The sequence below is a fragment of the Armigeres subalbatus genome, chromosome 3 (assembly GCF_024139115.2).
Source record: "Armigeres subalbatus isolate Guangzhou_Male chromosome 3, GZ_Asu_2, whole genome shotgun sequence".
Lineage (NCBI taxonomy): Eukaryota > Metazoa > Arthropoda > Insecta > Diptera > Culicidae > Armigeres > Armigeres subalbatus.
The window spans coordinates 92,360,642-92,378,158 of record NC_085141.1 but is presented as its reverse complement, the minus strand read 5'-3'; the positions used below and the strand labels follow the sequence as shown (position 1 = coordinate 92,378,158).

The 17,517-nt window shown below is 39.5% G+C and overlaps 2 protein-coding genes across 19 annotated transcripts in view; one reads left to right on the top strand and one right to left on the bottom strand.

Annotated features, from left to right (window-relative positions):
* The window catches only part of LOC134227061 (casein kinase I), a 263,425-nt gene that overhangs the window by 108,320 nt on the left and 137,588 nt on the right, over positions 1–17,517 (bottom strand). The gene's annotated exons all lie outside the window — the stretch shown is intronic.
* On the top strand, positions 3,447–4,588 carry LOC134227063 (uncharacterized). The gene is made up of 2 exons (XM_062708293.1): positions 3,447–4,216; positions 4,282–4,588. Exons 1-2 carry the CDS (start codon positions 3,476–3,478, stop codon positions 4,465–4,467), a joined length of 927 nt encoding a protein of 308 aa, XP_062564277.1. The 5' UTR covers positions 3,447–3,475; the 3' UTR covers positions 4,468–4,588.

The following is a 17,517-nucleotide window of genomic DNA, read 5'->3' as shown; positions in this document are numbered from 1 at the left end:
GAGAATCATTCAGCACAACACTGCTTCTCATTACTCACTTTTCACTATTCACGATCTAAGTTTATTTTCAGATATTCGGCTAAATGGCATTCGGCCAAACGGAACTCGGTCAAATGGCCCGACACCGTGTAAGTCCATGAGAACCGTTTTTGAGAACATAACTCGATTACCTTCATTGAAAGGCATTGGAAAAATTTACTTCGACTCGACGATATCGAGTAAGGGACGATTCAAATATGACGTCAACTACTTTTCGAGATGTTAAGACCCCCTCCCCCCTCTGTCGCGCTGTTTTGTATACCTAGCATATGTACTGTCACAGAATCTTAGATCCCCTTTCCCTCAAACCTGTGACGTCATTTTTGAACGACCCCCAAGGGAGGTATCAACTTACGGAGGGAACGCAGTATACTAGATTTGAGGGACTTCAAATTTCATCGATTAAGGGAAAATATCTAGCTACAGTACATCAAGTTAGAGAGAGTTTTAGATTATCGATACCTTCAGGAGGAACTTTCAGAGGAGTTCCTGGAGAAACTTCCGGAGGAATTCCTGGAGGAACTTCCGGAGGAATTTCTGGAGGAACTTCCGGAGAAATTCCTGGAGGAACTTCCGGAGAAATTCCTGGAGGAACTTCCGGAGAAATTCCTGGAGGAACTTCCGGAGAAATTCCTGGAGGAACTTCCGGAGAAATTCCTGGAGGAACTTCCGGAGAAATTTCTGGAGGAACTTCCGGAGAAATTCCTGGAGGAACTTCCGGAGAAATTCCTGGAGGAACTTCCGGAGAAATTCCTGGAGGAACTTCCGGAGAAATTCCTGGAGGAACTTCCGGAGAAATTCCTGGAGGAACTTCCGGAGAAATTCCTGGAGGAACTTCCGGAGAAATTCCTGGAGGAACTTCCGGAGAAATTCCTGGAGGAACTTCCGGAGAAATTCCTGGAGGAACTTCCGGAGAAATTCCTGGAGGAACTTCCGGAGAAATTCCTGGAGGAACTTCCGGAGAAATTCCTGGAGGAACTTCCGGAGAAATTCCTGGAGGAACTTCCGGAGAAATTCCTGGAGGAACTTCCGGAGGAATTCCTGGAGGAACTTCCGGAGGAATTCCTGGAGGAACTTCCGGAGGAATTCCTGGAGGAACTTCCGGAGGAATTCCTGGAGGAACTTCCGGAGGAATTCCTGGAGGAACTTCCGGAGGAATTCCTGGAGGAACTTCCGGAGGAATTTTTGGAGTAACTTTCGGAGGGATTCTATGAGGAATTCATGAAGAAATTCCTGGAGGAACTTACGGGGGAACTCCGCAGAACCTACGAGCGAACTTCTGAATGAACTTACGAGGGAACTCCTTGAAGCTTCCTTAGATTTCGGCAGAATATATTATGCGTAAAATTAGCCCACGTCGACTAATGCCGCCGATCATTAACGGCGTGACGCCGCCACGCCGCCGCCGCTGGCTGAAATTGATCTATGAATATGTATGCGAACGACATGACACCGCCAAGCTGCCGTCGCGCGAAGGCCATAGCCCGCCGAATAAAATGATCTATCTGACTAAAAACCCTAACACATTTAAAAACTCCAAAGAACAATAAAAACTCTTGAAAGCCTAAAGTCTTAAAACTTTTATATTAAAAGCGTGTTAACGTGTTTCGAACAACAAATTATTTATTATGATATTTTATGTTCTTGTACAACATTTAAGAAATAAATAATGTATTGCATTTCTTCAACATGTATTTCGGAAGCATGAAAGATATTTTCCGAACACCCCTAACCCAGCTACTGAAAGCGAGGTTTCTGCTGACTGATTTTTACGTTATTTTTGTTATTACATCGCAAATCGCATTATTTTGAAAAGGAATTTCCAAGTACGTCACTTTTTGTAACACAAAACATACGATCTGCGACGGCGATTATGTGCATCAAATCAGATGTTATATTACAATTTTTTGCTGTGTATATAATGCACGAGCAAGGCACAAACACCGCTAGAATGTTGATTTGATTTGCAGTTGGAAGACACAATTTACGATCAAGAACCATGATACTCATTCAGTTCTTGTAGAATTAAATACAGAATGTTACGCTGAAAACCGCGAGAAGATTAGAGTTTATTACACAAAGTTATTAGCATTTTACTGGAGTGTTGTAGGGGCGAATTTATTTCTTTTCAAAGGTAAAAGAAACGAAATTTGCTCAAACCCCACTTCGGAGAAATGCTAATAACTTAGCCGGGCGAACTCTAATCTTCTCGCGGTTTTCAGCATAATATTCTGTATTTAATTCTACAAGATATGAATGAGTATCATAGTTCTTCATCGTAAGTTGTGTAGTCAAGCTGCAATTTACTGTTTTTGGATGTTTCTGCATACATTTTTCCATATAAACTTCCAACGAGTTTAGCACCGCCCAAACGTTGACCAATTTGGCTGAAATTTTGTCCAGAGTATCAGGGCATCAAATAGAACCGAATAAGAGAGCGGCCCATCAAAAAAATTGAAAAAAGTTTTTCCCATACTAATTTGAGCCACCCTAATGATGAATCAGGGTTTTTACGTCAGTTTAGGGATAACCAGATATACGCGGTTTATAAGCAATTTAAAAAAATAAAATTTAAAAAAAACTTTGTTGCTTAAATCGTATAGGATCTGTATTCATTTTAAATCCACCACGTTGGAATCTATACAGGTGCGTATTTCGACCTCCACTGTAAGGCTGTCTTCAGTGTCTCGAACTCGACTCGATTTCTTAGAGAGGAACAGATTTTTCTGACTTGATATTATAAAAATCTTTGCAGATGGGGATAAAATCAACAGAGTTCCTTTTCCGTTTCTCCCTGTAATTGACATTCAGTTTTTATTCAATGAACCACAACACTCTAAATTTGACAACCTCTATCTCGAATAGGCGAAACTTACTTAACACCAAAGACCTTCGCGTTACAAGCAGGGTTATTAGATCCCATCAAACGATGTTTTCTGGCTTAAAACGGAAACAATATGATGTGTCCGAAATTTACATATTTATGTACGACAGGCACACAGCAAGGGAAAACCTTTCAAAATTGAAACTTCGCGTGACAGTCTATCTTAAACAAAACTGAAGAAAAGCACGGAGGCTTCCCTTATGATATCCTAATTAGAAAATTCTAGCTCTCGTCCGGCGGCGAATGGAAGTCGAGAACATTATCGCCCTAATGGACGTGGAAAGTAGGCTTCGGATGTCGTCATGAATATTAAAATGATGATGACGATGATGATGGCGTAACAGCTGTTGTCCTTCATGTTCGATGAGCGACAATGGGTTGTTTGAGCTATTTAAACATTGAAGTTCGAATTAGATGGACTTCTCGGTTCGTCGGTATATGTAATATAAAAGATGGCACTTGTATAAACACAACTAAAATATTTAAGATGCAACTCATAAAAGCTTTGAAGCAAATGTTGCAGTCGATATTTCAGTCAAGCACTTCGGCAGGATGGCTTCGTTCAACAAAATCCTGGTACTAATTATGATCTCGCTCATCCCGAAGAACGGAACGGAAGCTTTTGGGTGGGGTTGGTTCTGGCCTAGGCTAACAACCAGCACGACAACATCCTCCACATCGACATCCGGAACGTCATCCATCCCTTCGGTGTATAACATTTCCATTGGAAATCGAGAGAACACAAACGCCGAACTAACCGACTACGGAACGATGATAAACAACCTGCAGATCAACCTGGCGCGGTTTAACGGAACTGCTTTGAAGGGAGAGGCCACCGATGATCAGTTGAGTCTAGCGATATCGACCGTATTGGAGAACTATCGTAACCGTTCGGAAGCAGCGGTTGACAGTCGCCTGGCATGGATTGACGAAGTTATGTTGGATATTGTAGAATACGCTGAAGCATTGCGCCGTGATGACAACAACCGTTGGTTAAAGGACTTTGCCGAGAATATTCGAGGAAAGGTAGCCCAGCTTGATGCAACCGTTCGTACCTGTCTGGAGCAGAATAGAATAGTTGAAGGTATAATTCAGGACGTGACTAACTACAGTACGACCGGATGCCTAGAAGGCAGGCTCAAGGACTTGTTTGAACTTCGTGAAGCAGTTAAGAGCAATTTGACAGAGTTTCTTGGCAACGTCGAAGACGTTGAAGATCGAATAGAGGCTTGCATTGATCCGGACTTCGATGACGAAACGAACGAACTGTATCAGGAAGCATGCGTTTCATCGGTAAGCCTAGAGAGTTAATAATTTGATTTTTTTTACCACATAACTAACATTTTGGTATACTTTAGATTATCCTGCAAGTCGAAATGGATTCACTCAAACTGGGATATACCGTCAGTAGTTTAACAGCCGCCGTTGAACCCACACTAGGACTAGCTAAAGCCGGTTTTCTGGAGTGTTTGGCTAACTTGGCATCCTATGCTTTTGATGCTGCTCTGGAGTTACGTCAAAGAATAAATGAGTGCACATCATAGGAGGAGATAAACTCCAATAGAAAAAACCAATCCTGCCAGAAAGATAAATGATATATTAAAAGAAAAATATTGACATTTGATTCATTTCATAATATATCAGGGATCTGATATCAAATTACAATTTTTAAATACTGTTCTTACCAAGAAAGAAGACACTGATGCACAGCGGAAAGAACCGTCGAGCCAAACAAACACAAAATTGAGAATTAAACCCGGCCGGGCGAAGAAAATCGACCCTGTTGAACGAATCGAATTTTCGCAACAATTTTCCCGCAGGTAGGCGGCAAAGTTGACTCAATCCGGGTTAGGAATGTGCAAAGGATGAACAAAGTTTTGCCACCACACTAATCTATGCTTTGATCGAAATACTGTTAGACCCAACCCACAACGGGGGCCCGACCCGCTACTAAATTGATGGATTATAGCGACGGATACGGAGAAATTTACTGCGCTGGCTGGGTTGATTGAAATTGGGCAAAGTGATTAGACCATATTAGTATTGCGGGTATTTGTAGTTCATAGAAAACTTGTTCTGAAAGTTACCTATTAAGTAAAAACCATAATTGATAAAACTGGTTCCTTTTATTTGGTGGAAGCGGTCCATTGTTCATCTGATGCCTACAATGCCGTTCTACGCATAACTAAAACTATCCAATGTTACCGTCGTGCGGGGCTTCTTTTGATTCCGGGGGCTACTTTGGATTTTTAATTTTTTGAAAAAAATAAACGGAAAAAATACCAAATTTGAAACAGAAAGTTACCATTCAACTATAAACAAGACACCCGATTGGTGATAATGACAATTTTATAGTAATTTTCGTTACAATTCCTGTTTTAAAATGTCCAAAGTAGCCCCTGATTTATCAAAAGAAGCCCCGCACGACGGTACCTAATATTTAAAAAAAAATCAAACTGGCGTCAATTTGTCCCATTAATTTCAGAATCGATTGGATCTGAAAATTTTACCAATATTTTTGGAATGTAATGAGCATAGGCAACATTTTTCCAGAACATAATACGGATAACTACTTATGTTATCGTTTTATAGTCTCCATTATCACCAAACGACAACTTAATTTCTTCAGTGGAAGCACAATTAAGGATGATTAGGTTAAAGTAACTAATTTATAACTTGATTTAGTTTAACATAGGTTTTAGTAACTGAAAAATGAATGACAAGTCTGCTGCTTGGGTGTTTGCAATTCGTGGCTCTCCAGTTATTTTTGTACATCTTCTTCTCTTCTTCTTCTTTTATGGCTCTACATTCCAACTGTAACATGGCCTGCTTTTCAACTTATTATTCTATTAGCATTTTTTCAGTTATTAATTGAAAGCTTTTCTATGCCCGCCATTGCATGAGTATATATCTTGTGTGGCAAGTACAATGGATACACTATGCCCAGAGTGTCGAGAAAGTTTCCAACCCGAAAACATCCTAGACCGGACCGAGAATCGAACTCGCCATCTCCGGATTGGCAATCCTACGCCTTTGCTTACAAGGCTACTGGAGGCGGAGTTCAAAATCCCGAAGAAATCTTTGATGGGGTGACAATCAATGGGTATTCAGAAACAATTGTGTTTTTTTGTCGTAATGTGTGACGTATTGTCCATCTGCATGATATTAGTAGGAACGAGATCAAAATTTTCTTTAGACATTCGTTCTGGGATTGTATGACATTTGCCAGAAAACCATTTTTGCTTGATTTTTGCCAGAATGGACCATATACCAGAAATCCATTCCCCAGAATAGACCATTTGCCAGAATGTACCATTCCCCAGAAATAGTAAAACTGGAAATTCCGATTATTATTGATGGCTAAAGAATAGAAAAAAAAAATATATAAAGAAGGTAATTTTGCATAACGGGGATTTGGCATTATTTAGTAATGAAGGGATTTGTGGTATAATTAATTTACATAAAAGGGATTATCATATACACCTGTGTTCAGAATAATAGCAGCGGAAGCCGTTTTTCATACAAAATGGTCAACTTTGACAAGCTGTAACTTTGTACCCCGATGACCGATTGAGCAGAAATTTTGGTAGTGAACTACAAATATGTTGAAATTTACAGAAGTATCAATTTTTTCGAATGGCGCGTTCAAAAATTACGCACAAGGTCGAATTGTTCAAAAAATAGCAGTTTTTATTTTTGGTATATTGGCCAATTCAAATGTCAAATTCCACAATTTGTATTTTTTAAATTATAAACTAAGTGTCTCGCAGCACCTGAACTCAAATTGATAACATTCCAATTAATTGTTTTCCTGATATTTCCCAAACAAAAACTGCTATTATTTTGAGCAATTTGACCTAGTGCGTAATTTTTGAACGCATCATTCGAAAAAATAGATACTGAGTATGTGCAAATTTCAAAAATTTTGTAGTTCACTGCCAAAATTTCAGCTCAATCGGTCATCAGGGTTACAGTTACCAAGTTACAGCTTGTCAAAGTTAACCATTTTGTATGAAAAACGGCTTCCGCTGCTATTATTCTGAACACAGGTGTATATAATAGCCCTGTTTGTATGTCCGGTGACTAGTCAACCAAACGCAGCACGCGGGGATATTCCTACAAAAAATAAAATATTTGACACTTCAATTCTTTTTTACTATCAGATGCAGAAAACAATACCAGTGACAACCTTAGACAACCAGACACAGCATTTGATAAAAAAATCACAGACAACAGACGTTGAAAATTTTGATTTTTTTAAATGCAGAAAAGAATCTATCACTCTTAAAAAATGAATAAAAAACACTTGCCACAGGCGCTATTGCGTCCACAAATAAACTAATTTAACATATTAGACAATTTTCAGAAAGATGTTATTTAGCAAATAAAATTCATATTTGTCTTATACTAAAGAAACTTCTTACGAATGGTTATCATATTTCTTCGCCTCGCCAGACGCAGACTTCTTTCAAAAATTAAATCATATCTACAATTGGATAATGTCATTTTAAGTCACACTAGACGCCATTTTCTTTCATTAAAGAAGTTATATCTACAAGTCTAGGCAAAATGTCTTTTTCTAAAGAAGGAATCATATCCAGAATTGTCATATTCAAACACGGGCACGGGCACCTACTTTAAAAGAAAGGACATCTTCTTCTTCTTCATTGGCATTTCATCCCCACTGGGACATTGCCGCCTCGCTGTTTAGTGTTCATTAAGCACTTCCACAGTTGTTAACCGCGAGGTTTCTAAGCCAAGTTACCAATTTTGCATTCGTATATCATGAGGCTAACACGATGATACTTTATGCCCTGGGAAGTCGAGACAATTTCCAAACCGAAAATTGCCTAGACCGGCACCGGAAATCGAACCTAGCCACCCTCAGCATGGTTTTATAGCCGCGCATCTTACCGCTTGGCTAAAAAGGACCTCGGAATACCATCTATCCTTGTCTTAATTCGAACAAGCACCTTCTTATAAAGAAATGGATCATATCCACCATTGCTTCATTTCTGACAAACACCTATTTTCAAAGAAGGGACCATATCCACCATTTCCTTAATCCGGACAAGCGCCTACTTTTAAAGAAGACATTACATCCACCATTCCCTTAGTCCAGGCAAGCACTTACTCTTAAAGAAGGAGTCACATCCACCATTGCTTCATTTGTGGCAAACGCCTACTTTTAAAGAAGGGACCACAATTGCCTTAATCTGAGCAAGCGCCTTCTTTTAAAGAATGAATTACATCCACCATTGCCCTTATCTGCACTAGCGCCTTTTTTAAAAAAAGGGATCATATCCACCATTGCTTTAACCCTGACAAACGCCTATTTTTAAAGAAGGGTTCACATCTACCATTGCCTTAATCCAGGCAAGCGCCTACTTTCAAAGAAGGAATCACATCTTCCATTACATTAATCCCAGCAATCCCAGAAGGGATCACATCCACCATTATTTTAATCCAGGTAAGCACCTATTTTGAGGGCGAACACCTATTTGAAAGAAATTATTACATCCGTCATTTTTGCCTTAATCCGGCAAGCTGCTATTCGCGGCTTATGTATGCTTACGTCTTATGTACGACCGGTGCGGTGTTATATTCCTCAATAAAAAAAAAACAACTATAAAACAACAACAAAGCAAAATTATGAAAAATGTCCCTTATGCCAAATGACCCTCCCTTTTGACGCTGTTCATAGTTATGCCAAAAGTTCATGGCGTTAAGAATTATTGCGCATACTGGGCAAACGCGCGCATGGCAAATAGAAGATGACCAATTCTGGGGAATGGTGCATTCTGGCGAATGGCTTTCTGGGAAATGGTGCATTCTGGCAAACGACTTTCTGGATAATGGTCCATCCTGGCAAATTGATTCTGGCAAAATGCCTTCTGGCAAATGTCATACAACCCGTTCTGGTACACATCTCGATCAATAGCCAATTACCTCTAATAGCAATGTAAAGCATCACTTCTGTTGTTTATTTTCGGAGATGCAGAAGAACAATCCACAGAAATTCAGGGATGTGATGAATGCAATGAAAATGATAACAGACGCTTCAGCACCAAATATACTCACGAAGAAGGTAGCTTCGTGAGAAAACACTTATGAAGGCATTTCCAACAAAATCCTTGAAGGAATTTTTAACGGAATACTCGAAGAACGGAATTTTAAAGAAATTTTAAATTTTTTCCGTGGTTATTTCTAAAGGAATTTTGGAAGGTACTCATGTAGAAATATCTAAAAGAATTCGTAAATGTATATCAAAATGAGTAATTTTGAGAATTTCGAAGAAGAACTCTAGGAGGAGGTCCTTAATTCCAAAAGATTTCCTGAGGTAAACCCTGAAGTAATTCTTAAAATTAGATTTTTTTAGATCTATTTACAAAGTTATTTATAAAAAAAAAATCAAAAGAACCACTTGATGAATTTTTAAAGAAAATTTTGAATAAATCTCGTTTAACTTTTCAAAAGGACCTAAGTAACATTTTTTTCATGAATTAATTTGAATGAAAGAAAAACATGAAAGCTTTTGACTGCAGTACTCAAAATAATTCATGAAAAAAATGTTACCTAGGTCCTTTTGAAAAGTTAAGCGAGAAATGTTCAAATGAATTGGAAAGATTTAAGAAAGTTAAAATTCCCAGTATCGACTAGACATTTGTTCGACATAGAACATGCTTAAAACCTAATTAACTCAATATTTTCCAATATCTCGGAAAAAATCTGAGAATCAAATGACCAGAAGAAAACAGTACCGTCGTCGGGTGACAATGTATCAAATGGGGGGTGAGAATGGGTTACTGTTTCAAGTACTTAAAATAAATTGAATTTATCAGTGGGCAAGAAAATGGAATTACAAGAGATCTTTTAAAGGATTTTGCAATCTGATTCAATATTGTTGGTGACCCATTCTCATTGACTGATTCTGACTCATTCTCACCCCCTCCTAGACCCATTGTCAGCCCCGATGACGGCATCAATAATATCTCTAGGTGATAAAATTAGACTCTATAAGAAGACGTCATCCATACATACATGTTCATAACAATTTACTAAATTAAGGTTTGTTCGCGACAAAATCTGGACACACAACATTGAGAATAAAAAAAACAGATTAATCCACCTAGCGGTGATGGTGCCTTTCTCGTTGCTTTCGAGTGAGTAATTTCTACGCAATTTTTGGTATGAAAATAAAAGTATTTTGGCCATAACTTCTGAGCCTATTGTCCGATCTGGACAATTTTCAATAGGAAACAATGAGACAGGAGTCTGCGTCGAATGCAACTTGTTGAGAGCAAATCAGTTTTGGATAAATGCCAAAAAATGAGTGAGAATTTTTCATGTAAGGGGGTGCGACCAAAGGGACCATCGTTCCTAATCCCTGATCCCAAGGCGTTAAGCGACCCGTGCTGAGGGGATGCATGGCCAGGGGGGTGAAATAATGAGCTAGGCCTTTAACGGAGCCTGTGGGGTACCTGGGCACCTTCCACAGTAATTGTCCCTTACCGCGTCATGCTGGGCTCTGGCGTGGTGGACCTCTTTTCCCGAGCAACTCGTGGGACCAAAATGGAAAACCAAGTCAATTCTTCAATTAGTGGTAGTAGTGTAGGCGACAACCCCTTCGCAAGCGGTAGGTTGTTCAGGTCTCCGCCTAGGAGGCCAGAGGCAATAGTCGGCAACTCAGTGCGCAGCGCCAGCGTGGGTCACTTAACCTTCATCTCGGCTAAAAAAAACGCCTGTTGAGGTTATTGACGGCCCATGGCTTGTGGAGGCGATGAACCGCAAACGCGATGGGCTTTCGGCCTTCGAGGTGGCGACGGAACAGCTGGACGCCATCATCGACTTTGCGTCATCGAAGCATAATATCAGTAAGGACCTCAAGAGGAGCTTGTTGAAACTTCGAAAGTCGATGTTGGACGCCAAGCTGGAGAGGGCGGTCGGGACGGCCAAGTGTAAACCCGTGAAATCCGTGGAGTCGAGGTCTACCCAGACTGAGGCCCAAGGATTCGCGGACTCGGGCAAGGTCGAATCGACCGAGGGCGTGCCAGCGAAGACGGTAATGCCAAAGTCTACCCAGACTGAGGCTCAAGGGGCACGTCGGGGGTGACTGCTCCAACGAAGCAGACACAAAAACGGGGGAGACAGTCTCCAGGGGATGAGCTCCCTGGGGACCGCTCCAAAACGCGGAGGGTTACTACCCCGAACAAGGGTAGTGGGGCTGGGATGCTGAACCCCGTCCAGGTACCTCCAAAACCGGGGGAGGAAGGACCTGAAAAGGTCCGTCCACCCAGGAAAGACGATGGTAAGGGGTTACGGCAGGCTGAGAGCTCTCAGCCGCACCAGACCAGAGAAATAGAGGGGGATGACGCCTCCTGGACCCTGGTCAAAAACTAAGAGGAAACCGAAAAGGTCACGAGCCGAAAAGAAGGCCCAGGCGAATGAGGGTAGCAAGAAGTCTAGGGTAGGCTCCAATCACTCCAGGGGCGATGCCCTAGTCATCAAAACGGACGAGGCTAAGTACTCGGACGTCCTGAAGGCGATGAGGAGTGACGTCAAGCTCGGTGAACTCGGCGTCGACGTACGTCGAATAAGACGTTCCCGGATGGGCGAGATGATCCTCGAGCTGAAGCGGGGCGTCTCGCAAAACTGTTGTTGCGACTCTATTGGCTCTATTGAAACTTCCTTACCAAAGCGACAAACTTCCGGATATAATAACAGTCGCATCGCGTTGATTTGAAGGAACCTTTATTTTGATTCGTAATTATATGAGTACATAACACTAAGACTGATTTCGAAAATGCAAAACAGGGTAACTTATAAGTTATTTTAATTTTCTCGTCTTTAGAATCGTTTTTGCCTTCCTCGTACACCAAGGTGTAACAAAAAGGCTTTATGTTCACTCGGAAAACGAATTTTTAATAGCAGGCGACTTTCATATACCGACCTTTAAATCTGAATAATCGATGGAGTCTTTGAATCTAAATCATTGGATGGCGATCTACTCACAACTACAACTAGTGTGGAGCTGATCTCTGACTAAAAACTGCGAAGTGAGAAAATATCTTTGGCAACATGGCCACTAGATCCCTTTCTATTCAACATATTCTCAGCCAAACATGAAGATACTTTTTCTGAAAATGTGGGAATTGTTCTCCAGGAAACTAAGGAGTTGCCCCTGAATTCCTACTAGAATTTCTTTTGTATTTCAGTCTGAAATTATTTCATAACTTTATATAATTTTTTTTTGGAAATTCAAAAATATTTTCCTCTGAAAATTCCTTATGAACCATTTGGGAGCTCCTTCGGATACTTCCACAAAAATTTCTTCGGATTTTTGAAGAAATTTTCGACAGAATAGCTTGAGAAATTTCTGTGAGAAATTCCAAAACAAACTCCCCGGGAATTCTTGAAGAAATTTTCGGGAGAACTTTTAAAGAGATTTCTGGAGGAATTCTTGAGGTAAATTTCGGGAATAATCTCGATGGATTTTTTGGGAGAATTCATGGGGAAATTTCTGGAAGAAAAAGGGGAAGAGTTTCTAGAAGAATTTTCGGAATTATTGTTTTAAGATATTGCTGTGAATTCCTGGAAAATTTTCTGGGAAAATCCTGAAGGATTTTGGATGATTTTTTTTAGAAAGTAGAAATTTTGTGAATTCCGACAGGATCTTCCGGGAGAACTCCTTAAATAATTTCCAGAGGATTTTTAGGGGGAATTTTTGGAGGTTATTCCGAAAGAGTTTTGACGAAATTTCCGAAGAATATCTGGAGAAATAGCCAGATGAATTTTTCAAGGAATTTCCGGGAGAATTCACAAAAAAAAATCCCTGGACGATTTTCTGCGAGAGTTCTTGGAAGAATTTTCGGAAGAATTCTCAGGCGTGAGTAGGAGGTGGTTTTCGGCTTTCACGTGAGTTTTTGAAAAATTCGTAGGGAATTTCTGGAGAGCCTCAAAGTAATTAGAAATCTTGATGAAATTTCTGGAGTAACTCCAGAGAGTAGGGAGTGAGTGCTAGTAATGGACCCCTTAACGACTGAAATTTGCTTCAGTCGCTCCGCTAGAGCGAGCTTCTTGATAAATTGTAGTTCTGCTGCACCAGATGACAAGCAACAGGTATCAGCAACGTGTTTCGTACATAAAACTAGCCAAAACATTCATTTTAACTACTAAAGCAAGCATTTTAAAATTATGTTGCTAGCATGCCTATTATGGACACCCCCAGGTTACGCAACGTCGGGTTTGTTTATATACGTATAATGGTCCCCTCCATTTGATTTACATGTTCCATTCCCATATATTCCTGATGCCTATTATGGACCCCCCCCCCCTTGTGTGCTAGTAATGGACCCTTTAGTGTATGTGCATTTACAATTTAGTTAATTGAGAGATCGAAGTAAGCCTCGGTTGCAAGCGGTCGCAAGCTTTTTCTAGCTGTCAAATATTGCCTTGAAAATTTTAGAACTTAGGTACGCGTTCGGTTGATTTGTGAATTGCTGTATAAGGATGATCCGACAAAGAAATTAATTTGAAAAAAAAGCAATAACCAAGAACGAAAAGTGTAAACTTATTAATTCAAGACAAGAACACCCTTGCCCAGTAGACGTGAAAGTTAAAGTGCCAATCATCACAAGACTCATCAAATGCGTGAATGTATTCATACATCTGACGCGTCCATATTCGAAAATGCGAAGAGGACTATTAGAATGCCATAGATGGAAGAAAACAATGAACCTTATAACCGGAAGTCTAAAATCGTAATGCCGTCACTACTGTATGTTACCCGTAAAGCCGTCAACTTCGCCGAAGTCTTTCCCGAGAAGCGAGGACAATACATCGCTTTCTTTTGGGGACGATACAACGACAATACCACGCTTTCTGTAGTAGGTCCAAGAAGTTCCGGTTAGTATGTTCCAATTAATTATACTTGATGGATGGAATCCTTATCTGAATCTTGACCACATATACCACACAAAATCAGGGCTTGATTGTCTCTTGGTCTCTAAAGCTGATCGATTGAAAATTTCAAGATAAAAATTTGTGCTCGTAGACTTCATCGAAAACTCAACCTCTTCCCACGTAGACACACATACACTTTTTCAGGTTCTCTTCTTCCGCCTGAAAGGTGTACGTAATTTGTGCACAGTGTAAAAAAACAACGTTTTCAAAGCGTAATTTGATCAAGCTCAAATAAGTTCTTCAGAAGTCAAATTAATTTCATAAATAATTGGATTAATCAGGCTTAAATACGTTCTTTGGGAGTAAAAGAAAATATGTATATATTTTTTTTATTCTTTATACGACTTATACGAGATAAGTGGTCGGCGAATAGAATTGGGTGGAGTCTCTTCTAACGATAGGAGAAAAATACGGCGTATTGTCGGAGTTAGTTTCGATCGTTTCGATTTAAGCTGCCTTCCAGAGATATATTTTCTGAAAAAAATCTCTGGAACAATCGTTGTGCTCTGAAAATAATTTTTTTTAAACATTTTCCAGGAATCAAATTGGGACAATTTAAAAAGCAGGTGGCCAGAAATTACAGCAATGATTTGATTTGATTTGTTTATTTCTCCGCTAGCTTAAGACTTCTGTCTTCTAAATGCTACATATATTTGTACTATACAGGAAAGCAATACTTATCATAATATCTATTGAAACGCTATGAGCTGCTAAAACGCTCAATTAATTCTTGACTAATTAAAATATTCTTTACAGCGTCTGATCACAAAGATTCTATACATTAACTGCAAATCTATACATTAACTGAAACACAAGAAAAAATCAGATCAGTTTTCTATATTAGGATTCTTTAAACAATTTTCACTATTAAACCTATATATCAAATAGTTTTGTTGGAAACATAGTAGAACAGGAAATGACAAATATGGCATCTTACTACTTTTCCATGCTACATAAAATCAAGTATACGTTTTCATCAAGGTATGATATATGTTGAAAATATTACAGGCCACCTTTGAAATATTTTGTTCTGTTTTGTGTGGTTAAATAAATTAACTAGCAAATCAAATATTAGTGCGCGTCCGATCGTGTTTCCTCTAATAAGCAGAACAATCGCGCGATCATTGTTATTTTTGGCTCTGCGTTGTGCGGGTAATTAAATTAATTAACAAATAATAAATAAGTGCGTGTTCTATCGTGTTTTTATTAGTACGCAAAGCGATCGCGCGATCATCGAAATATTTTGTTTTGCTAAGTGCGGTCGATGAGTCGATTAGAAAAGTGACTATTGACATGTATTGGGAGGTGGGTGGGGCAATTATTTTCTTTTCTTTCTCGTTTCAGAGAGCGAGTATTGGCGCTTAAACCTAGGCTAATTAGCCAGGGCAAGTCTAATACCTTGTCCCACCCCAAGAAGAAGCAACACTATGGAGAACGGAGTGACGTAAATTTCTTAGCATTGTCACTCCCAACGTCTGTACAAACTAATATCATTTGCTTATGATGATATTCCCAAACTATATTCCCTACCAACCATCCAACTCCTTGACATCTATGAGGGTGTCGGTGAGTCGCTGGCCTCTCGTTAAGTAGATGTCATATCATCATTTCCTTCCTTTCCCTAGTAACGGAGAAGATGGGCGTGGCCGGCAATGGTAGCTTTCATGCTTTATCATTTTGGACCTCCAATTGGGTTGCTATTATATCCCAAATAGTAATCCATAAGCAATTGGGGTAAGAAAGTTAAAGAATATACATGACAGCTATCAGTATGCAATCTACGAAATACTCCGTTACCACGCAACGCAACGCAACAATTTAGTTAATTGAACTAAATTCCTGCTTCTCAGTCCATAACAAATGTATGGAACTGCTGTCCTGTTACATGAAGCAACTCCTTCCGACGGAAGTTTGCAGAAAATAGTCGATTCTAGCGTTTAATTTGGGGTTTTGTTCAGGGGGTCCATTATACGCACGGGGTCCATTACTAGCACTCACTCCCTATGTCAGGAGGAGTTTCCATGGGAATTTCTGAATGATTTCCTGGTGGAAGTTCTGGGAAAGGAGACGTGGAAATTTCTTGAAGAATTCCTAAATGAATTTCTGAAGAAGTCATCAAGGAAAATAGGCAATTTCTTAAGTATATTTGAAAGAATTAACGTAGAAATACTTTTCAATTATTTAAGATGGAATTTTTCAATTATTTCGGAGGAATTTTTAAAAGAATTCACGGAGAAATTTCTGGAGTAACTCCTATGAGTCCTAGTCGAATTTTTGGATGAAATCTCGAAGGAATACCTGGAGGAACTTCCTTAGGGAGTATAATTCGACAACTTTTCGTATCCTGGATCAGTCTAGTGCACATATGCTTATTGAATTAATTGGGTGCATATCGATGTTGAGGTCATTGCAAAAGCCGTGGTTGATTCGATAGATACTTTTGATGGAACTTCAGAACGATTTGTACCATGAACATCTTGTAACGGGTGGTCACTAAAAAACAGGAATTTCAATACTTCAATACTTTTCTATGAGAACATTAAGGCTTTCAGAGAAATATTTCCTTATGTAAATGAATCCTTAGAATATTCAGAAAATTGTCGCCCACACAGTTTTACTCCAACACGTTCAGTAGTTTCAAACATGCCATCAAAACAAGAAGGATGCGCGCCGAATTGTACAATTTTTCCAAGCGTACATAGATCGTAGGAAAAGTATACGGTGGATAATTCTGAACGTTTCGAAAACTGTTAAAGGATTTTAAGTAGACCGAGCTCCATTGTATTCCAAGGAGATTGGAAAACCAAAAAAACGAAGCAACTCATCAATAGGATCAGAAGTATCATCCGGAAATGGCAGCCGTCCAGCAGCGGTCATGTTTGCCATCTTGGAAACCACGTGCTTTTTGCCGAATTTTTTCAAGAGCACGGGTAGAGAGAATCAGAACAGATTGAACTGTACTTCTTTGTAGTTTTCTTTCCGAGCCATTTTTTTCTTTCCCGTTATTAGGTGAAACACCACCCCACCCCCCTATTTAAGATAATTGGGTTTACATGATGTGCTTATGGCTATTAAATTAGATTGGATGAAAACATTGCAAAAGCCTTGGTTTATATGGTAGATTACTTGGGTTGAACTGGAAAATATTTTGAAGAACCTTGAACATGCCGTATTTCTGGAAATATATCACTGTCTCAACAATTAGGATGCCTCAACGTGATTGGGTATTTAGAATTATCAAACAATATGGTATAGGATCCAAACATGTTTGAATGATCTGCATGCTCTCAGAAGCGAAATCTTCCCAAGGTTTCGGATATCTGGGACTCCACTTGGCCTCCGATATCCTGTAAAACCGACATCCTGGTAAACGTTTGGAGAAAGCTGGAGAAAGTGGGGAACTAGCTTTCATCTGTGATGTTTCACAGCCAATCTAAAACGCTGGGCATATATGACCCATACGCCCCGAAAGCGTCTAATCAGATGTAAAATTATTACGTAGCATATGAAGGGCCCCACGCATGTGCCATGATTTGACACATATTAAACTTTTTACTAAAAATGTGCAGTTTTTTTTGTACGTATTATCGAGGTAAATAATTATTTTACGTACAATCAAGGGTACGTACTAT

Excerpts from the sequence above, each read along its gene's own strand:
- LOC134227063 (XM_062708293.1), top strand. The coding sequence starts at position 3,476 with ATGGCTTCGTTCAACAAAATCCTGGTACTAATTATGATCTCGCTCATC. Across the intron at positions 4,217-4,281 it reads AGGAAGCATGCGTTTCATCG|ATTATCCTGCAAGTCGAAAT; the intron begins GTAAGCCTAGAG and ends GGTATACTTTAG.